The 22,971-nt window shown below is 40.7% G+C and overlaps 1 protein-coding gene across 1 annotated transcript in view; it reads right to left on the reverse strand.

Moving 5' to 3' along the window:
- The window catches only part of ddx27 (DEAD (Asp-Glu-Ala-Asp) box polypeptide 27), a 152,003-nt gene extending 134,781 nt beyond the window's left edge, over positions 1 to 17,222 (reverse strand). Inside the window, 4 exon segments of the mRNA XM_034164273.1 lie at positions 180 to 327; positions 412 to 471; positions 5,417 to 5,572; positions 17,008 to 17,222. Coding sequence (XP_034020164.1) covers positions 180 to 327; positions 412 to 471; positions 5,417 to 5,572; positions 17,008 to 17,091 — 448 coding nt within the window. The 5' untranslated portion in view covers positions 17,092 to 17,222.
- Positions 17,223 to 22,971: the final 5,749 nt, after the last annotated feature.

The raw sequence follows: 22,971 nt of genomic DNA on the forward strand, positions 1-22,971 counted from the left end.
CTGTGAATGTCACATTCACGTGAAATTCCCTTTTTGAACATATTTCCTGTGGCATTGTCCACTGTCCTGTCTCACATGTACCATATTTACCCTGATGTTTGGTAACCGGACAAATTCATAAAAACATTTAGTCTTAAAAACAAAAACAAAAAAACCCAAACCTGTTCTGTTGGACTTGCCTGATTTAGTCAGGATTTCCTCATCAGCTGAGTCAAATTCATCATCATCATCATCATCATCGTCGTCTCCTCCAGTTTCAGGCTTAATGTCCTCTTCCACGCCTTCCTCTGGGTGCTTTCCAGCAGTGTCACTCAAACCTTCCTTTCCCTGAAGACCAGAAGAGAAACCACAGGAAACAGAACCTGACCAAATAACAAATCAAGTGCAACCTTAATGTCACTGTGGACTCACCTCTGCTTTTCTCTTCTTCCTGATGATTTCAATTTTCTGGTCCAGAGTGGTTGGAGTTCTCTGGGACAACACAATGGTTTATTTGTAATGAACGTTCTGTTGCACAAGAATCATCTTTGCAGCCACACACCACAACTGCACAAAATGTGGCCCGTTAACCCCCAAATCGTGAATGGTGAAAAAAATGTCTCACAAAACGTGAATATCATTATTAATAAACCTATATTTTTTTATTTTAAGTAGTTTATGGATCAATTACTGCAGGAAACCCTATGACCGCAAAAAAAAAAAAAAAAAAAAGTATTTATTTTTGGCAGGGGTCACCACAGCCAGTGAGGTGTGGAGGTGATCCAAACAGCTGTCACTTCAGTTGTCAAGCACCCGGTTCCGCTGGGTGTGTCCCGCTCCAGAGACAGTGTGATAGGGTGAATATTTATATTTATTGAATATTTTTCTGGTGTCTTGTTTTTGCACTATGTGGACCAGGGGTGGCCAAGTTCGATCCTCGAGAGCCACCTTTCTGACACTCTCAGTTGTCTCCCTGCTCCAACACACCTGAATCCAAAGAAAGGCTCATTAAAAGCCTGCTAACGAGTCTTCGATTAGATTCAGGTGTGTTGGAGCAGGGAGACAACTGAGTGTCAGGAAGGTAGATCTCGAGGACCAAACTTGGGCACCCCTGTTGTAGATGGTCCCTAAGCTAAGGTTCACAATCATGTACAAGATCACAGCCAAGCCATCATCTCTGCTGCAGAGCCAGAGTCAGCCGCTACAAGATGCCGTCACGCTGCCAGGCAGCTCCTTCAACGACGGACTGATCCACCCCCAGTGTCTGGAGCCGAGGTATCACAGGTCTGTCCTTCCTGCAGAGGCTGTTATATGCAGTGGCAAGAAAAAGGATGTGAACCCTTCAGCTATTACAGGTCTACGTAACTTCAAATTTAACTGTTTAAAAACTCACAATGGGAAAAAAAGGGCAGATGTCACCAACCAAACAGGCCCCCCTGCCTTCACTGTAGCTTGTAGCTTTTAAAATAAGTTATTTTTTTCTTCTTAATGGTGTCAAGATAAGCAGCCGCGGGCTGAGAAACGCACTGGGAGAAGACAAGCACAAATAGACTTCTGTAAAAACACACCAAGCAATTTCCATGATGAGGAATTAAAAGCATTTCTAGACATCATCTTCTAAAACACAGGTGTCTTATGTGGACACTGGTTTCCAGCTGTGAAGGACGAAACAGATCAAATTCCAAAGACTTTACTAACTCATCTTGCCTCTAGAAAACGTTCTGCTGTGATACCATCAACATGTTTATTAGACCCCATTCCTACCAGGCTGCTCAAGGAAGCCCTACCATTATTTAATGCTTCGATCTTAAATATGATCAATCTATCTTTGTTAGTTGGCTATGTACCACAGGCTTTTAAGGTGGCAGTAATTAAACCATTACTTAAAAAGCCATCACTTGACCCAGCTACCTTAGCTAATTATAGGCCAATCTCCAACCTTCCTTTTCTCTCAAAAATTCTTGAAAGGGTAGTTGTAAAACAGCTAACTGATCATCTGCAGAGGAATGGTCTATTTGAAGAGTTTCAGTCAGGTTTTAGAATTCATCATAGTACAGAAACAGCATTAGTGAAGGTTACAAATGATCTTCTTATGGCCTCAGACAGTGGACTCATCTCTGTGCTTGTTCTGTTAGACCTCAGTGCTGCTTTTGATACTGTTGACCATAAAATTTTATTACAGAGATTAGAGCATGCCATAGGTATTAAAGGCACTGCGCTGTGGTGGTTTGAATCATATTTGTCTAATAGATTACAATTTGTTCATGTAAATGGGGAATCTTCTTCACAGACTAAAGTTAATTATGGAGTTCCACAAGGTTCTGTGCTAGGACCAATTTTATTCACTTTATACATGCTTCCCTTAGGCAGTATTATTAGACGGTATTGCTTAAATTTTCATTGTTACGCAGATGATACCCAGCTTTATCTATCCATGAAACCAGAGGACACACACCAATTAGCTAAACTGCAGGATTGTCTTACAGACATAAAGACATGGATGACCTCTAATTTCCTGCTTTTAAACTCAGATAAAACTGAAGTTATTGTACTTGGCCCCACAAATCTTAGAAACATGTTGTCTAACCAGATCCTTACTCTGGATGGCATTACCCTGAACTCTAGTAATACTGTGAGAAATTTTGGAGTCATTTTTGATCAGGATATGTCATTCAAAGCGCATATTAAACAAATATGTAGGACTGCTTTTTTGCATTTACGCAATATCTCTAAAATTAGAAAGGTCTTGTCTCAGAGTGATGCTGAAAAACTAATTCATGCATTTATTTCCTCTAGGCTGGACTATTGTAATTCATTATTATCAGGTTGTCCTAAAAGTTCCCTAAAAAGCCTTCAGTTAATTCAAAATGCTGCAGCTAGAGTACTAACGGGGACTAGAAGGAGAGAGCATATCTCACCCATATTGGCCTCTCTTCATTGGCTTCCTGTTAATTCTAGAATAGAATTTAAAATTCTTCTTCTTACTTATAAGGTTTTGAATAATCAGGTCCCATCTTATCTTAGGAACCTCGTAGTACCATATCACCCCAATAGAGCGCTTCGCTCTCAGACTGCAGGCTTACTTGTAGTTCCTAGGGTTTGTAAGAGTAGAATGGGAGGCAGAGCCTTCAGCTTTCAGGCTCCTCTCCTGTGGAACCAGCTCCCAATTCGGATCAGGGAGACAGACACCCTCTCTACTTTTAAGATTAGGCTTAAAACTTTCCTTTTGCTAAAGCTTATAGTTAGGGCTGGATCAGGTGACCCTGAACCATCCCTTAGTTATGCTGCTATAGACGTAGACTGCTGGGGGGTTCCCATGATGCACTGTTTCTTTCTCTTTTGCTCTGTATGCACTACTCTGCATTTAATCATTAGTGATTGATCTCTGCTCCCCTCCACAGCATGTCTTTTTCCTGGTTCTCTCCCTCAGCCCCAACCAGTCCCAGCAGAAGACTGCCCCTCCCTGAGCCTGGTTCTGCTGGAGGTTTCTTCCTGTTAAAAGGGAGTTTTTCCTTCCCACTGTAGCCAAGTGCTTGCTCACAGGGGGTCGTTTTGACCGTTGGGGTTTTACATAATTATTGTATGGCCTTGCCTTACAATATAAGGCGCCTTGGGGCAACTGTTTGTTGTGATTTGGCGCTATATATAAAAAAAATTGATTGACTGATTGATTGATACCGATCACCTCTTTGCACCAGTTATGTGCATGCTACACATAGCACATAGTCTTCTCTGTCTTTTGTGGAAGCGGCACATATGGACTTGTCATATGCAGTGGTGGGCAAAGCGCAAAGTACTTTTCACTACTGGTCACAACCACTGTTGCCACAGTTACTTTGAAAAAGTAATCCAATTACCGATTACTCCTTGAAAAAGTAATTTAGTTACTTTACTGATTACCCAATTTTAAAAGTAACTAAATTAGATTACTAGTTACTTTCAGCAGCTGGTGACAACACCCCCCCCCCCCCCCGCTTCCACCACCCCAACATGAAAATGATTAACCCGTTTTGCCAACACTAACTTTCACTTTCTTGACTTCAATGAAAATAAATACTTGTTTTATAAAAAATAAAATATTTTTCTTGACCTCATATTTCACTGTTGACAGCACTGCAACAGTAAAACTTACAATTTATAACCTACATCGTTTAGAAATGTAACTATTAAATTCTTTCCAAAACTTAAATTCTCTCTAAACATTTTAGTTGTTGAAATTATTATTATTATTACTATTACAAGTAGTATTAGTACTAGCAGTAAAAAAAGGCTTCAAAAGTGGACCTTTAATCTAAGGTCGTTGTTGTAGGGGGCATCCCTGCCCCGCTCCATGCCCCCCTGTATTTGAGCGGAACAATGAATAACGTATATTTATGCAGAAAACACAACCAGATTTACAAGTAAGAAAGTTTTATCAGCAGTTTTTATGTCACGCTGTCCTCAGAACGAGCGTTGAGCTGCATTTGGGTGGAAAAAAGTGTTAGTTGTTAATGTGTCATAGATGTGAGGACACACAGAACGGTTCGGCTCAGAGTTTTAAATAAAGGAGAAAGAAAGCGTTAAAATGTCTTTGTAAATCTTGTGCTGTTGTTGCCACAACTGTTTTTTTCAACTTGGAGCTGCTGCAGAAAACCACAGCTCACTGAAAGTGGGTGGTTCAGTTGAACCTCGACCCCCTGCCCAGGAGGCAAGTTTAATGCTGCAATCGACCTGCAGTGCAAAAGTAATAGTAACGCACAGTGACTTGGAGAAGTAACTTTAGTCTGATTACCAATTTAGAAAGATTAACGCATTAGATTACTCGTTACTGAAAAAAGTGGTCAGATTAGAGGAACGCGTTACTGGCATCACTGGTCATAACACAGTTTCACCAAACTAAGTACACTCCTTGAACTATAAACACAACAAATCTATAACACTAACAACACTGCTAAACTAACATGTACTTCAATAATAATTAAAAAAAAAGAACTCCCATAATGCATTTCAGCAGCGATAGACAGTGTGTCTGCTTTGAAGACAGCATGTACATTTACTCTTTAAGTTAAAAGACATTTATAGAGTTAAATATGTCTCATTAATACCTGCAGATGCACAGAGGCTGATTTACAAATAGTCCTTATTTTGCACAAGCGTTTTGTGATCCACAAACACAAATTTCCAATTTGTAACTTGTGTGTTGGTTTTACAAATAGATGTGTATTTGTAAATATGTATTTTTTCATTTGTAAATAAAAAAAAAGGCATTTGCAAAACTGAAAGTTCTGTTTATGAAGTGTGATTCAGCATTTATGAATCTCTGGTCACATTGGTCGCTATTCACACAGGTGAGGTCTAACCCTAACCCTCGATGCTCAGAAACAAGCGTGGCACTGTCCTATGTACAGAGCACACAGAGAGAGAGAGAGATGTCAGAGCAGGAAAACCAGGGTTCTACCTTCTTCTTCAGCTGCTTCATCAGGTCCAGCCCGGCCCAGTCAGTGTCGTCCAGGATGACATCTTTCTCTCCAAACTCAAAGTCGGCATTAAAATCCATTGCCCCACGGCCACGTCTGCCAAATTTTTTCTTTCTGTTCAGGATGATTGGTGCATCCTGTAAAACACACACAAGGATCACATGCTGACTAATCAAAAAGAAAGGTGAGTCATACGGCATATTAAAATGCAAATGACAGCAGTTCTCGGTTCAAACCCCACACCTGCCTCATTTCTCCATCTAACGTGGAGTTGTGTCAGGAAGGGCATCCGGTGCAAAACTTGGGCCAAATCAACATGCAGATCCACCTTGGATTTGCTGTGGTGAGTGAGACAACAAGGGAGCAGCTGAAGGGACTTATGACTAAAATGCAAATTACACAAATGCAGCCGCTACTCTACGGCCAAATCTTGCAGTTCCTGAAATAGCCACGTGGGGCTGGCTCCTAAAGTGAGTCACAACCCATAGAAACCTGTGTTTGATGCTACAGAGGCAATAAAAAATGGGTTTAATCTCTGTAGTTTCAGTTTATTTATACAATGTAAGTTACGCCACAGCGTTTCACAGGGGTTGAACCCAGCACCCACAGCAAAAACCTTTGAGCAGACCCGACTCAGAGGGGCAAGCATCTGCTCTAGACAAACACGAGAGATGAGCTATACTTTAATGATCTCACAGTGGAGAAATTATGTTTACACTCCAATTACCTCAGACAGCAATTAGTCCACAATTATTACTCGTTTACCGTAATAATGGCACATCAGAATTAAAGACAGCACATATACATTTGACATTGTTTATGTGCACTAAGTTTGAAGAAGTCCGTTATCCGAATTGAGGCAAGTGGGTGAAGGTCATGCAGCAATCCTGAGATGCGCCGCAGCCAGCTTGGGGGGAGGAACGAGGACCAGCAGCACCTAAAACCACGCCACCCCCGCAGAAGGGAAGGGATGATGTGAGCAGAAGCTGGAGTGGGGGTGTGTGTGCCGGGGGGTAGGAGGGGGGTGGGGGGAGGGAGTGGAGCATGCTTCAGTCCTATGAAAAATAGTTTATTGTCTTTGTGAGTTGAGATAAGAAACAGCCAAATAATCACCAAGGCCAGAAGACATTCCTCTGGAGGAAAACAGTCGGACAATTTGTCCTTCAGGCTGATAAGCCTGTCGTGTTGTGATTTGAGCAGTGAAAAACACTTTTTACAGTTCCACTTGAACAAACCAAATCCCAATTATGAATTAAGAATATTCCCAATTATGAATTAAGAATATTCCCCGGCCTCCGAAATGTTCAACTTCATCTGCAAGGCAAGCATCTGCTCCAAGAAGTCATCCAACTTGCATCTAAGTTCAAGAAGCATCACAGTCTAATAGGGATGTGAACCGTACAACAACTCACGATTCAATTCGATTCCGATTCTTCGGGTGACGATTCGATTCAGAATCGATTTTCGATTCAAAGAGCTCTGAGAAATAGTTCTATTACTTAAAAAATGTTTATGTTTAAGAAAATGCAGCTTTACAAGGTTAATCAAGTGATTCTAGATGTAAATTTCCTTATCTGTTTTGCTCGTTCAGAGCTGGCTGGCAGTTTAGCGAAGAGCTGGTCAGTAGTCGGCAGAGACCGCTGCTCCCCTCTTTTAGCTCCGGGTGATAGCGTCGCATGTAGGCTTCCGGATTTGAAGTGTTTCCGAAGTACTTGACTTTCATTTTGCAGATTCTGCACACTGCATAAGTCATGTCAAGCTCCTTCTTACGTAGGGCTGTCACGATTAGGAATTTCTGGAGACGATTAATTGTCAGGCAAATAATTGCGATTGACAATTATATTGTCTATTTTTTTTTTCTTTCTTTATATTCTACTATCGTAGTATGATTACACAACTCTGGAAGAACGTTTGGTTTCTTTGAGTGGAGAAACTGGGAATAGTGCAACATTTTTATTTTTATCTTCATTTTACATATAGTCCAAACTTTTTATGATTTGTGGTTGTTTCTGTTGCATTTCTGAAATGACAGAACTGCTATAAAGAAAAGTGTGAACATTTTATATTATGTTTTAAAACTTTGTGGAGCAAACACCAAACTCTTATAAAGAAGGAAAAACACCTGGACATGTGCAGGAAAACTGATATAAACTTAACAGAACAATGCAGGCTGATTACACTCTCCATGGTTTGGTTTTTTGTATAAATAAATCAGAATACAATAAGAGGCAACTCACTTTGAAATAATTAAAACATATAGCTGCAGCTTAATAACTTTGAAAACAACAGAAATAAGCAGCTTTTTATTCTGACTCCAGTTCATTTTAGTGAGATAAAGTCGTCCTTTTTTTCCTCATCAGTCACGTTTTGTGCTTGAACACGACATTAAGCTCAAGATTGAACAAACACATACCTTTGGAAAGTAAACAGCTGTTAATGTTCAGCTTTTTGTGATCTGTGCCTCTGCACAGCTTCTCCACAGCAGGGTTTTTTAAACCCGTGTGTGTGTGATTTTTGCTCATTTCATTTATATATTCTCATTTTTAAGGATGTTTTAAGGATATTTGACCTCGCAAACCATCCGACCAAGACGAGATGAAACAGAGTGAGTGAGGCAGCGAGGCTGCGTGCAACACGATGTCAGATTCTGAGTCGTTTTGTGCAACTTTGTGGATAAAATAAGTAATTCACGGTAATCGCGATTATGAAAAATATTCACGAATATGAAAAATAATCGCAATTGGCGACTATTGTAATAATTGTGACTGCCCTATTCTTACGCAGCAAATAATAAAATCGAAGATGCCTGACAAACAGTACACGCAGCGAGTAAGCAAGATTATGTTTAATAAATTTAAAAAAAAAAAAAATCGATTCTTGGACATTTTGGATCGATTCAGAATCGTAATAAATAAGAATCGCAATTCGGACGTGAATCAATTTTTTCCGACACCCCTACAGTCTAAGAATGTACTGCCTTGCCAACCTCGTTAATCATGAGTGACAAGCGAGGGGCCGTGGTTCTTGATGCCGCCGTCTTGCCAATTTTCCAATAGATCAGGGCAGCACATAAACCACAAAGTATCAGCCCTGCTACCATAAGACCAAATATGAATAAATCCTCGACGTCCTCAACGGAGAAAGGCTGGTGTCAATAGCGTTCAGAGACCAGTTGATCAATTCCATGGTTAATTCAATAATAGTCCAATAGACCCAGTATCCAATAGAATTTGAGGAATTCAGTCTGGTGAAGTAGGACTTGAAGGTTAAAGCAGAGAACAGAGATAAGGGAGAGTGAAGGAGATGCGACTGCCCTCGTCGGAGTCCCAAGCTGACACCCAAAAACACTAAAGAGCTGTTAAACATACAGAGACAGAACCGTGGTGCTTAGCAAGCAAACACATGATAGAGTCCAGAGGGGACAACTGACCCATCCCTTAGAACCATCCCACAAACAATCCGTGTGATACCCCCAGAGTCCTCTGTATGGCCAGAACGGGCATGGAACGCCACAGTCCAAGCCAGCCACAGCTCACCAACATCCACGCTCATGACCGCTGTGAATAAATGAGCAGTATAAGCTTTATAAAGCCATGATCTTATGAATAATTAGAGGTGTGGTCACTGTGAGTGAGAGCTAACGTGGCTGGTTGAGACGCCGTGTTTGTCCTTTCTGAGCATTCTGTCAGAAATGAGAAATCCTTCCAACTGTATAAACGGATCAGTAGTATTTTGTTTAAACAGGTATCGATAGCTATTATATAGTTAGCTATTGTACGACATGCACGATAAGGGAAAGCTCTTATCGTGCCCCTGTTCTGTGGAATGATCTCCCTGCATTAATAAAACAGTCAGATTCTGTGAAGACTTAAAGTCCAGACTTTAGATATATAAGATGTTACTATGCTTTTTACTCTTTTAATTCATTTTATTAGTAAACGGACCGTGCCGCGGCCTCACTTTACCTAAATTCTGGGTCTGTTAGTGAAGTTTAGGGCTAGTGGCCGGCGATCACCTTAGTATTTCCTGTTTTTCTTGTTGTTTAATGCTGACAAATTATACAGTATTTGTTGTCTTTCTGATGCCTGATTCTGTTTTTTCTCTCTGTTTAAGGTTCAGCTCCATCCACAGATGGGTGTGGTGTCTGCTTTGGAAACCCTCCTGTCCTGTGCACCAGCAACATTTCCTGTATATTGTTCTGTGAATTGTTCTGTATTTTATGTCTGTATCATGGCCCAAGCAGAGGGTCACCCCTTTGAGTCTGGTCTGCAGTGCTGCCACAGTTACTTTGAAAAAGTAATCCAGTTACTGATTACTCAATTGGAAAAGTAACTAAGTTAGATTACTAGTTACTTTTTAGGTTACTTTCCCCAGCTGCCAACAACAACCCTCTGCCACCTCAACATGACAATGATACTTGTTTTGCCAAAACTCACTTTATAGTCACCCTTTCTGACTTCAATGAAATAAATACTTGTTTTATAAAAAGTAAAATAAAGACCTCTTTCTTGACCTCATATTTAACTGCTGACAGCACTGTAACAGTAAAACGTGCAATTTCTAACCTACATTGTTTAGAAATGTAACTATTAAATTCTTTCTAACATTTAAATTCTCTCTAAACATCTTACTTGTTGAAATTATTATTATTATTATTATTATTATTATTATTATAATAAGTACTAGCAGTTGTAGTAAAAAAAAGGCTTCAAAACTGGACCCTTAATCTAGGGGTGTGGGGGGGGCGGACATCCCTGCTCCATGCCCCCATTCAATCTGGATTTGCCCCTGCTTTGGATGGATAACATTTATTTATGCAGAAAACATGACCAGATTTACAGGTAAGAAAGTTTTATTGCGTTTTCACATCATGTGGTACTCAGAAAGAGTACTTAAGGTACATTTGAGTGGAAAATAGTGTTAGTTGTTGATGCGTTGCGGAGGATCAGCTGTTTTTAACAAGCAGATACAGAGCAGCTCAGCTCAGAGTTCTAAATAAAGGAAAAAAAAAAAAAACATAAAAATGTCTTTGTAACGCTCAGTGCAGGTGTGCTGTTGTCACCGCGCTTTAATAAGAGGTGAGGACGAGTCGTAGCTGCTGCAGAAAACCGCGGATGAAAAGCTCACAGCTCGCTGAAAGTGGGCAGTTCAGTCGAACCCCGACCTCCTGCCCACAGACCAAGTTTAATGCTGCTGTCGACCCACAATGCAAAAATAATAGTAACACACAGTGACATGGAGAAGTAACTTTAATCTGATTACTGATTTGGAAAGATTAACGCGTTAGATTACTCGTTACTAAAAAAAGTGGTCAGATCAGAGTAACGCGTTACCGGCATCACTGCTGGTCCGCTTGAGGTTTCTTCCTCAAATCATCAGAGGCAGTACCTTCTTACCACTGTCTCCTGTGTTCTTGCTCTGGGGGTTAGTAAGGTTAGACCTTACTTGTGTGAAGCACCTTGAGGCAACTGTTGTGATTCGGTGCTAAATACATCAATTGAATTGAAGGTCATGTCCTTCAGCAAGCACAGGTCTGGTTGAAAGAAGCAATACTAAATAGGAATTCAACTGGAACACTGGAATTTGGTGGTGTAGAAGTGGTGAAAGTAGATGAGTTTAAATATTTGGGGTCAACTGTTCAAAGTAATGGAGAGTGTGGTAGAGAGGTGAAGAAGAGAGTGCAGGCAGGGTGGAGTGGGTGGAGAAAGGTGGCAGGAGTGATTTGTGACCGAAGAATATCAGCAAGAGTGAAGGAGAAAGTTTACAAAACAGTAGTGAGACCAGCTATGTTGTATGGTTTAGAGACAGTGGCACTAACAAAAAGACAGGAGGCAGAGCTGAAGATGGCAAAGCTGAAGATGTTGAGATTCTCTTTGGGAGTGACAAGAATGGACAAGATTAGGAATGAACATATCAGAGGGACAGCTCAGGTGGGACGGTTTGGAGACAAAGTCAGAGAGGCGAGATTGAGATGGTTTGGACATGTGCAGAGGAGGGACCCAGGGTATATAGAGAGAAGGATGCTGAGGATGGAGCCACCAGGCAGGAGGAGAAGAGGGAGACCAAAGAGGAGGTTTATGGATGTGCTGAGAGAGGACATGCAGGTGGTTGGTGAGACAGAGGAAGATACAGAGGACAGGGTGAGACGGAAACGATTGATGTGCTGTGGCGCCCCCTAATGGGAACAGCCGAAAATATAAAAAGACTTATCGGGTAAGTCACAGTGGTGGGCACAGCTAACCAAAAAGTTAGCTTTGATAAGCGCTAATGTGCTAAGTGAAAAGTTAACTTTTATAACGTCAAACTGATAAACCACTAAAATCATTAGCGGAAGTTACAGCTAAACATAAAAAGTGTCTTTTACTTTCAACATGCAACAGCACAGACAGTGGGCAGGAGACATGAAACACAAACACTTTTCCTCATGGTTTCACTTATAAACAACTCATTCTGGACAGTTAATCAACATTTACAGTAACTCTGCCATTTTAGAAAGTGAAAATATCGCACATATCTTTTTAAGTAATGTGCTAATTCTGAAGGTTCGAGCATTAACAGACACGTGCCAAAACGCATTATAGGAAACATGTCTCTCCTTCATTGGTTGATTGGTAAAAACCAATACGTAAGTTACTGTGACGTGTGTGTTGGTTTTTACAAATAAATGTCTATTTGTAAATATGTAATTTTTATTTGTAAAAAAGAGGGCATTTGCAAAACTGAAAATTCTGTTTATGAATTGTAATTCACAACATTGCTCGCTATTCACACTCCCATCCAGTAGATGGCAGTGTTCTATGCATTTGGAGTGGGGGGGGGGTGATTGAAAGAGACTCATTTGAATTCCCATAATGCCTTTTGGCACATATGTCTGGTTAATGCTCAAACCTTCAGAAGTAGCGCATTACTTGATATGTGCAATATTTTCACTTTGTAAAAACGGCAGTTACCCTTAATGTCAATAAACTGTCTGGAATTAGTTGTTTACAAGTGAAACCATGAGTGAAAAGAAAACACCAGAGATGTCAATTGAAACAAAGGAGAGGATTATCAAACTCTTAAAACCAAGGAAGACATCAAAGTGTCAAGACAGAAAACTTAAAGCAATATGTCTCAAAAATCGAAAAATGTACAACAAAACAAATGAGGAACGAATGGAGGAAACTGGAGTCAACGTTTGTGACCGAACTGTAAGAAACCGCCTAAAGGAAGCTAAACGAAAGGCATCATTAACACCTAACAAAAAAACAAGGTTACAATGGGCTAAGGAAAAGCAATCGTGGACTGTGGATGACGGGATGAAAGTCATATTCAGTGATGAATCTTGAATCTGCATTGGGCAAGGTGATGATGCTGGAACTTTTGTTTGGTGCCGTTCCCAATGAATTTATAAAGATGACTGCCTGAAGAGAACATGTAAATTTCCACAGTCATTGATGATATTGGGCTGCATGTCAGGTAAAGGCACTGGGGGATGGCTGTCATTACATCATCAATAAATGCCAAGTTATGTTGATATTTTGGACACTTTTAATTATCCCCATCAATTGAAAGGATGTTTGGGGATGATGAAATCATTTTTCAAGATGATAATGCATCTTGCCATAGAGCAAACTGTGAAAACATTCCTTGCAGAAAGACACATAGGTCAATGTCATGGCCTGCAAATAGTCCGGATCTTAATCCAACTGAAAATCTTTGTACCGTTTGTCACTCATTAAGTCCATGCCTCAGAGACTGCAAGCTGTTATAAAAGCCAGAGGTGGTGCAACAAAATACTAGTGATGTGTTGGAGCGTTCTTTTGTTTTTCATGATTCCATAATTTTTCTTCAGAATTGAGTCCATATTTTTTTCCTCTGCTTGGTCTAAAAAAGTAACCGTTACTGACTGTCACAATCTTTTTTTCTTGATTTCTTATAGTGTTTCTTAAAGCCAGAAAGTTGCCATTTGAAATGACTTTAGTTTTGTGTCATGTCTGTGATCTGCTTTTTTTTTTTTTTTTTTACAAAATTAAACAACTGAACGAACATCCTCCGAGGCCGGTGATTCCATCATTTTTGCCAGGGGTTGTATATACACGTGTTCTTGCCAACCAATGTACATGCTTGGATGTGACATCAATGTTTGTAAACAAGAAGCACCACAATCGTAACGCAACAGTTATCTTTTTTTTGGAACTGATTCCATTAGCCATTAAATGGCACTCTGCCGCAGTCTGATTGGCCCCCTGCCTTCACTGTGCATATGTCATTTCGGATCATCAGTAGCGATTAGGGATGGGTATCGAGAACCGGTTTCTTTCGGGTATCGTTAAGAAATGATTTGATCCACCGACATCAATAAGCTTTGTGCTTAATGATTCTGTTATCAGTCCTTCAGAGTGGCCGTTGTTTTGGCGGGTGTTTGTCAGGAAAATGATAATTTCTCTACATTGATTACAGACCCTGCAGTGGGTCCTTAATCAACTTTTCTGCAGCGCGGCTTTGCTCTGAACCTTGAACCAGTCGAAGCAGTGGTTCGCAGATTGAAGCTATGCTTCGATCTGTTGCTTCGTTTATACTTTCTTTCGCTTAATTTTCCCACGCTAAAACCCTAAAGAGCATACATCTGTGAGTATTATTTACCTTTTCTATGTTAAACCGACCTGTTGAGGCTGTCATTCTCAGCATCTGTGTGGATGTTAAAATCGCCCACTATAATTATCTTATCTGAGCTAAGCACTAAGTCAGACAAAAGGTCTGAAAATTCACAGAGAAACTCACAGTAACGACCAGGTGGACAATAGATAATAACAAATAAAACTGGTTTTTGGGACTTCCAATTTGGATGGACAAGACTAAGAGTCAAGCTTTCAAATGAATTAAAGCTCTGTCTGGGTTTTTGATTAATTAATAAGCTGGAATGGAAGATTGCTGCTAATCCTCCGCCTCGGCCCGTGCTACGAGCATTCTGACAGTTAGTGTGACTCGGGGGTGTTGACTCATTTAAACTAACATATTCATCCTGCTGTAACCAGGTTTCTGTTAGGCAGAATAAATCAATAAGTTGATCAATTATTATATCATTTACCAACAGGGACTTAGAAGAGAGAGACCTAATGTTTAATAGACCACATTTAACTATTTTAGTCTGTGGTGCAGTTGAAGGTGCTATATTATTTTTTCTTTTTGAATTTTTATGCTTAAATAGATTTTTTCTGGTTATTGGTAGTCTGGGAGCAGGCACCGTCTCTACGGGGATGGGGTAATGAGGGGATGGCAGGGGGAGAGAAGCTGCAGAGAGGTGTGTAAGACTACAACTCTGCTTCCTGGTCCCAACCCTGGATAGTCACGGTTTGGAGGATTTAAGAAAATTGGCCAGATTTCTAGAAATGAGAGCTGCTCCATCCAAAGTGGGATGGATGCCGTCTCTCCTAACAAGACCAGGTTTTCCCCAGAAGCTTTGCCAATTATCAATGAAGCCCACCTCATTTTTTGGACACCACTCAGACAGCCAGCAATTCAAGGAGAACATGCGGCTAAACATGTCACTCCCGGTCTGATTGGGGAGGGGCCCAGAGAAAACAACAGAGTCCGACATTGTTTTTGCAAAGTTACACACCGATTTAATGTTAATTTTAGTGACCTCCGATTGGCGTAACCGGGTGTCCAGTTGGAATTAATAAATTCAAAGCGAAACACCGTTTTGTTTATTTTATTTATGTCCAGAGATCAAGGATACAGTGACTAATTTCATATTTATTTACTTTAAGACTCAATGAAATACATAGAAAACCTGTAAAGCCTACTTTTAGTACAAAATTCACAAGAGGTATCGATAAGGGAATCGATAAGGAATCGGATCGATAATGGCATCGATCGATAAAATCTTATCAATACCCATCCCTAGTAGTGATTCACCAATTATCACCTCATTTCTGCTTCAAACTGCCTCCAGTCATCATCTATCTCAGCGACAAATCTCTGAAGCTTTTGTACAACGATCATTTCCACATAAAATTCAGCATTATTTCATAATACAAGACAACAGAGTGATCAGAGTGGCACAGCTGCACGTCTGAGTCTGACTCTGGCTTTAAAAACTTTGTAGTTCTGGCGCAGAATCCACGGTTTGGTTATTTTTGTTTTATACAAGTTACAGAAATTTAAAGACATATCGTATTATTACTTATATGTTGTTATTATACATTATAATCATGCAGTTATACCGAGCAGCGCGAGGCAGTCGAGCTTAGCGAGGATGATGACAGACGAGTACGAGTGTGTTCTCAGTCTATCCAGATCAGTTTTCATTATGACTGTAAACAGGAAGTACACTTTTGTCACTATAAATAGGTGACGTCACCAAGGTGCATGATGGGAGAACTTTTTTCTCAGCAAAAGGCTAGCATAGGAATACACTGAGCGAGCCGCATTTCCGCCGTAACTGTATAACTTAAATCAACAAAGTAGTTCGGAAAAATTTATTAATATATTATATATCTGTGAGAAGTTGGTTGTCTAGTAACTTCCTACTCTTGAATTCTGATAAGACTGAAATGATGGTTCTTGGTCCAGCCAGACATCGACATCATTTTGACCAGCTAAACTGAAATTGATATTCTGTTTGCATACTAATTAAAAGGCAGGAAACGCATAGAAATGGTGTTAGCTGGTTACTGCTTTTGCTGCATTTGTGTAACTGAGGAATAACTAGTCATCTGGTAATTCACCTTCTATGATAGTGTCATGTAAATCTATCATTTTTCATTAGTACTTACGCTTTATTTCAATGTATACACAGCCTAAGAAATCTTGCACATATTTATGCAATAAATGAATAAATTGATTTGTGCCAATGTTTTGAACTTTTGGTTTCTAATAAAAACCCTTGTTATTTCTCCATAATTTAGCATGAATTCTGTTTCCGTCTTCCCAGAATGTGAGTCCTGTCGGTGGCAGACTCCAGAGGCAGGACCCTCCAGCGGTTCTTGGACGAGAGGTACACGCTCCATTTCCTCTCAGAAGATCAAGTGTCACAGGTGAAGAGAGAGACTTTCATCTTCAGACGTAGAAACAACCTGTTGCTTACTTATAATTAGAGGTGCTGTAATGAATAGTTCTACATTAGGATCTACTTTCACTGAATAAAATGTTTTATGATATGGTCATTAAATATCTCAGTATGTTCATAGCTGCAATTTCATACATGTCAGTGCCACATAAGTCAGGAGAATGAATATCTTTTGTTGTGAAATCATCAACCCCTGAAGAAAATTATTAAAATAATATCGCCCAATTGAATCTTCAATTTTTTTTAGAGGATTTCAATCAAACAAATTCAATATTTTTCGATAGAGAAAAACACTGCTCGGCCAAAGACTTTGCCTTTTTTATATTATATTATAAATCATACGGTTACATTTTGGGTGACGAGGCTGCAGTTCCAACGCCGACCAGTAGATGTCCACAGTGAGCCACAGATTCCGAGACAATCGAGAGCATTTTGAAACGTGTTCGATCAAAATCCACCCCAGGACCGTTTAAACCATCACAAGTTAATAACGATAACCAGTTAACAACCAAACCTCACCTCCTGCTCGGACTCGGTGTCCGGTTCCTCCGGACTTTCATCCTCGTCCCGGATCGTCCGAATTAAGTCCATCTGTCCCAACATAGCAGCGGCCTCCAAAGTAAATACCGCAGATTCTGACCTGGTTCTTAAGGATTTTCTCCGTCTGTCCGAAAAGCCAAAAAAGTCCAAACCAAACAAAACTGAAACACACAACACACGTGCGCAACCGGAAAAAGAAAGCGGTAGCTGTAGACACGCCCCCAGCCCCTGAGACCGCCTCCACAGGAGGTGGAGTTAGTAATAAGGGGCGGGGTGACCAAGCGTCCAGAGATTTTGCACCCTGCTCCGAGTGCCGCTATTTTAGCGTTGTAGTATGGAGGACGAGACCAGTCATAAGTAGAAATAAATAAATCAAACGATAAATTACATTAATGTATAAATAAAAGGATAAATTGATAAATAAAATGATAAATTCCTAAATAAATTTAAAAAAGCAAAAGTAAATAATTTTATTGTATTATTTATTTGTAAATTTATACATTTTGACAGTCATTTATTTAGCAATTTTGACTTTTGAATTTTGTCAAAGTTGCAAATTATTTAATTATTTATACATTTTGACAATCATTTATTTTTTTAGTTTTTGAAATTTATTTAATTAGTATTTTACACTTTTTGTCATTTGTCTTTTTGCTGCCTGTCATGCCGTGATTTTGTCTTTTTGCTGTCATAAGTAGAAATAAATAAATCAAATGATAAATTACATTCACATATACATAAAAAGATAAATTGATAAATAAAATGATAAATGCTTAATGTTGCAAATTATTTATTTATAAATGCTTAAATAAATGTAGGCTATAACACTATAAAATTAAACGGTGAGGCATATTTCTGGGTGAACACTTTGTATGTAACTTTATTCTGCCGCTCAGGTACTACACAGAAAAAACAGATCCAACAAATCAAATACCGATGCGCTCCCTTAGGGTGAACTAATCGATCAATGATGATCCCAGATCATTCTAACAATATACTACATCCTCCCTTTTTAAGCATGAGGGTCATCTTTAACTTTAACATCACAACAAGAAATAACTCCTGCATTAGGCATTTTAAATGATATACTGTAAAAACAACCTTTGAATCACACATTTTTTTTAACTTCAGTCGCTCTGTTGATTATAAAGATGTGGAAGTAAATATTAACTCATTGAACTGAAACACGTAAATGTAAACAAAGTCAGAACTTGACTAATCTGTAAGCTGGACATAAGTATTATGTGAACTCATAGTCCCTGAACTTTGTAGGCATCTTCACAAGTCTCCCACTTCTGGTGCTGTAGGTGGGAGCAGCTGGAGTGGGGTTGTTTGGTTCACAGGCAGGAGTGCGCTGGTCTTGCAGGGCCTGTGATGCACTGTCCTCTCTCTGTGAAGCAATGGGTTGCTCCAGCATGTCATCGTTGTCTTCTCTGTGTAGACTGGGGTGGATTCTCCTCAGGTGACGTCGGTTTTCTCCAGAATGTGACACCACTGGGAGTCTGTACTCTGTATGCACGTGGTTCCAATCTTTTGCTTAAGACAGTAGCTGGTTCCCAGCCACGACGTGTTGCCATGTGAACTGTGGTACCAGGAGCAAACTCTGGCAGAGTCTTTGTGTTGCGGTTGTAGTAGTGCTCCTGCCTGGCTTGTAGGTGTTTCAGCCTAGAGTGAAATCCATGCGGGACAGCTGGTTGCAGGACAGCTGTGGAGCTTGGCAAGGTGCTTCGCAGTACTCTTCCCATCAGGACTTGTGCTGGTGAAAACTCTGTGCCAGTCACTGGAGTGTTTCGTAGTGACAGGAGAGCTAAGTGCGAGTCTGTGCCAGTCTGTGTTGCCTTTATAAGTGCATGCTTTACTGTCTTTACCATTCTCTCTGTAAGGCCGTTGGATTGTGGATATCCAGGGCTGGAGTGGACAAGCTTTATGCCCCATGACGACGCAAACTGTCTCATTTCAGAGCTGGCGAAAGGAACATGATCGCTTACCAGCTCTTTTGGGATTCCATGTCTGGTGAAGATGGTCTTCATCTTGCGTATGACTGCGTAGGCGGTTTGTCAGGTAAGTGGAGCACCTCTGGGTATTTTGACATGTAATCCACCATCAGGAGGTATGACTGTCTGTGTAGCTCAAAGATGTCAGCCCCAATTTTCAGCCATGGCAGCTCAGGTACCACGTGGGAATCAGAGGTTCTTTGTGATTCTGTGGCTGGAGTTGTTGGCATGAGCTGCAGCTTTCCACCATGTGTTCAATGTCTTGCATCATACCTGGCCAGTACATCACTTTTCTTGCCTGTGCTTTCATCCGCTGTATCCCCTGGTGTGCGAGGTGCAGTCTGTCAAGCATCAGTTGCTTCACACTCTGTGGAATCACAACCCTGTCACCAGTCATCAGTATGCCATCCCTGATGCTGATGGAGTTTCGCATAGGCCAGTACTGGTGTAGATTGATGGAAACACTGCTCCGTCGTCTCGGCCAGCCTTTGTTGTGTAGCTCCATCACCTGTTGCAGTACGTTGTCTGTCGCCGTGGCCCCCTTGAGCTTTGCGAGAGTGTCTGCATCGAGTGCATCTGTGGCTTCCATTGCATGCACTACTCTCTCCTCGAACAGATCCTCTTTCGCGTCATCCTTGCAGTCAGTGACAACAGCGCGGGACAGGGTATCAGCAACGTGCATGTCCTTGCCTGCAGTGTAGGGTTATTCTCAGGTCATACCGTTGGAGCGGCAATAGCATGCGCTGAAGTCGTGCTGGAGCCCTTGCTCAGATGCTTTTTGAAAATGACTTCTAGTGGCTTATGGTCTGATTGTACAGTCACGGTGTTGCCATAGACATACTGGTGAAAACCTTTGGTTGCGAAAACTATTGCCAGCAGCTCTTCTCTATCTGAGCATAATTCTCTCAGACTCTGTGAGTGCTCGTGAAGCATAGACAGTGGCCTCCCTTCCTGCAGCAGACAGGCTCCCAGTCCATCTTGATGCGTCGCACTGTATGGTGAGTGGCTTGCTCTGGTCAAAGACTGGAGTATTGGGGCCTGCATGAGGGCGGTCTTGAGCTTGCCTAGTGCAGCAGTGTGTTCATGGCTCCAGTGCCAGGCAGCATCTTTTCGCAGCAGCTCTCTGAGTGGGCTTGTGATCAGGGCTTCGTTTGTGATATATTGGCAGAGATACCTTGTCATTCCCAGTAGCCTCTGTAGTCCTTTCTTGTCTTCAGGCTGTGGCATGTTTCTGATGGCTAACACCTTGGACTCGTCCGGCTTCACAACCCTTCAAGGTGACATGTCCCATGTATCTGACTGAGTCCACCTTGTATTGAATTTTCTCTTGTTGAATTTGATATTGTTTCTCTGTGCCATGTCCATGACTTTCTGCAGAATGGCATCATGCTCTTCCTCAGACGCAGCGGCGATGATCATGTCATCTGCAATTATGTGCACTCCTTCGATGTTGCCGAATGTCTCACAGTTTTTCTGTTGGAAAACCTCGCTGGCGGACTTAATCAATCAATCAATTTTTTTATATAGCGCCAAATCACAACAAACAGTTGCCCCAAGGCGCTTTATATTGTAAGGCAAGGCCATACAATAATTAGTAAAACCCCAACGGTCAAAACGACCCCCTGTGAGCAAGCACTTGGCGACAGTGGGAAGGAAAAAACTTCCTTTTAACAGGACAAACCTCCAGCAGAACCAGGCTCAGGGAGGGCAGTCTTCTGCTGGGACTGGTTGGGGCTGAGGGAGAGAACCAGAAAAAGACATGCTGTGGAGGGGAGCAGAGATCGATCACTAATGATTAAATGCAGAGTGGTGCATACAGAGCAAAAAGAGAAAGAAACAGTGCATCATGGGAACCCCCCAGCAGTCTAAGTCTATAGCAGCATAACTAAGGATGGTTCAGGGTCACCTGATCCAGCCCTAACTATAAGCTTTAGCAAAAAGGAAAGTTTTAAGCCTAATCTTAAAAGTAGAGAGGGTGTCTGTCTCCCTGATCTGAACTGGGAGCTGGTTCCACAGGAGAGGAGCCTGAAAGCTGAAGGCTCTGCCTCCCATTCTACTCTTACAAACCCTAGGACTACAAGTAAGCCTGCAGTCTGAGAGCGAAGCGCTCTATTGGGGTGATATGGTACTACGAGGTCCCTAGATAAGATGGGACCTGATTATTCAAAACCTTATAAGTAAGAAGAAGAATTTTAAATTCTATTCTATATATTCTATATATATTCTATATAATTATTGTATGGCCTTGCCTTGCAATGTGGAGCGCCTTGGGGCAACTGTTTGTTGTGATTTGGCGCTATACAAGAAAAAAGTTGATTGATGATTGATTCTAGAATTAACAGGAAGCCAATGAAGAGAGGCCAATATGGGTGAGATATGCTCTCTCCTTCTAGTCCCCGTCAGTACTCTAGCTGCAGCATTTTGAATTAACTGAAGGCTTTTTAGGGAACTTTAGGACAACCTGATAATAATGAATTACAATAGTCCAGCCTAGAGGAAATAAATGCTGAATTAGTTTTTCAGCATCACTCTGAGACAAGACCTTTCTGATTTTAGAGATATTGCGTAAATGCAAAAAAGCAGTCCTACATATTTTTTAATATGCGCTTTGAATGACATATCCTGATCAAAAATGACTCCAAGATTTCTCACAGTATTACTAGAGGTCAGGGTAATGCCATCCAGAGTAAGGATCTGGTTAGACACCATGTTTCTAAGATTTGGGGGCCAAGTACAATAACTTCAGTTTTATCTGAGTTTAAAAGCAGGAAATAGAGGTCATCCATGTCTTTATGTCTGTAAGACAATCCTGCAGTTTAGCTAATTGGTGTGTCCTCTGGCTTCATGGATAGATAAAGCTGGGTATCATCTGCGTAACAATGAAATTAAGCAATACCGTCTAATATACTGCCTAAGGGAAGCATGTATAAAGTGAATAAAATTGGTCCTAGCACAGAACCTTGTGGAACTCCATAATTAACTTTAGTCTGTGAAGAAGATTCCCCATTTACATGAACAAATTGTAATCTATTAGACAAATATGATTCAAACCACCGCAGCGCAGTGCCTTTAATACCTATGGCATGCTCTAATCTCTGTAATAAAATTTTATGGTCAACAGTATCAAAAGCAGCACTGAGGTCTAACAGAACAAGCACAGAGATGAGTCCACTGTCCGAGGCCATAAGAAGATCATTTGTAACCTTCACTAATGCTGTTTTCTGTACTATGATGAATTCTAAAACCTGACTGAAACTCTTCAAATAGACCATTCCTCTGCAGATGATCAGTTAGCTGTTGTACAACTACCCTTTCAAGAATTTTGAGAGAAAAGGAAGGTTGGAGATTGGCTATAATTAGCTAAGATAGCTGGGTCAAGTGATGGCTTTTTAAGTAATGGTTTAATTACTGCCACCTTAAAAGCCTGTGGTACATAGCCAACTAACAAAGATAGATTGATCATATTAAGATCGAAGCATTAAATAATGGTAGGGCTTCCTTGGGCAGCCTGGTAGGAATGGGGTCTAATAAACATGTTGATGGTTTGGATGAAGTAACTAATGAAAATAACTCAGACAGAACAATCGGACAGAAAGAGTCTAACCAAATACCGGCATCACTGAAAGCAGCCAAAGATAACGATACTCTTTGGGATGGTTATGAGTAATTTTTTCTCTAACAGTTAAAATTTTGTTAGCAAAGAAAGTCATGAAGTCATTACTAGTTAAAGTTAATGGAATACTCAGCTCAATAGAGCTCTGACTCTTTGTCAGCCTGGCTACAGTGCTGAAAAGAAACCTGGGGTTGTTCTTATTTCTTCAATTAGTGATGAGTAGAAAGATGTCCTAGCTTTACGGAGGGATTTTTTATAGAGCAACAACTCTTTTTCCAGGCTAAGTGAAGATCTTCTAAATTAGTGAGACGCCATTTCCTCTCCAACTTACGGGTT

This window comes from Thalassophryne amazonica, chromosome 3, assembly GCF_902500255.1.
Source record: "Thalassophryne amazonica chromosome 3, fThaAma1.1, whole genome shotgun sequence".
Taxonomy (NCBI): domain Eukaryota; kingdom Metazoa; phylum Chordata; class Actinopteri; order Batrachoidiformes; family Batrachoididae; genus Thalassophryne; species Thalassophryne amazonica.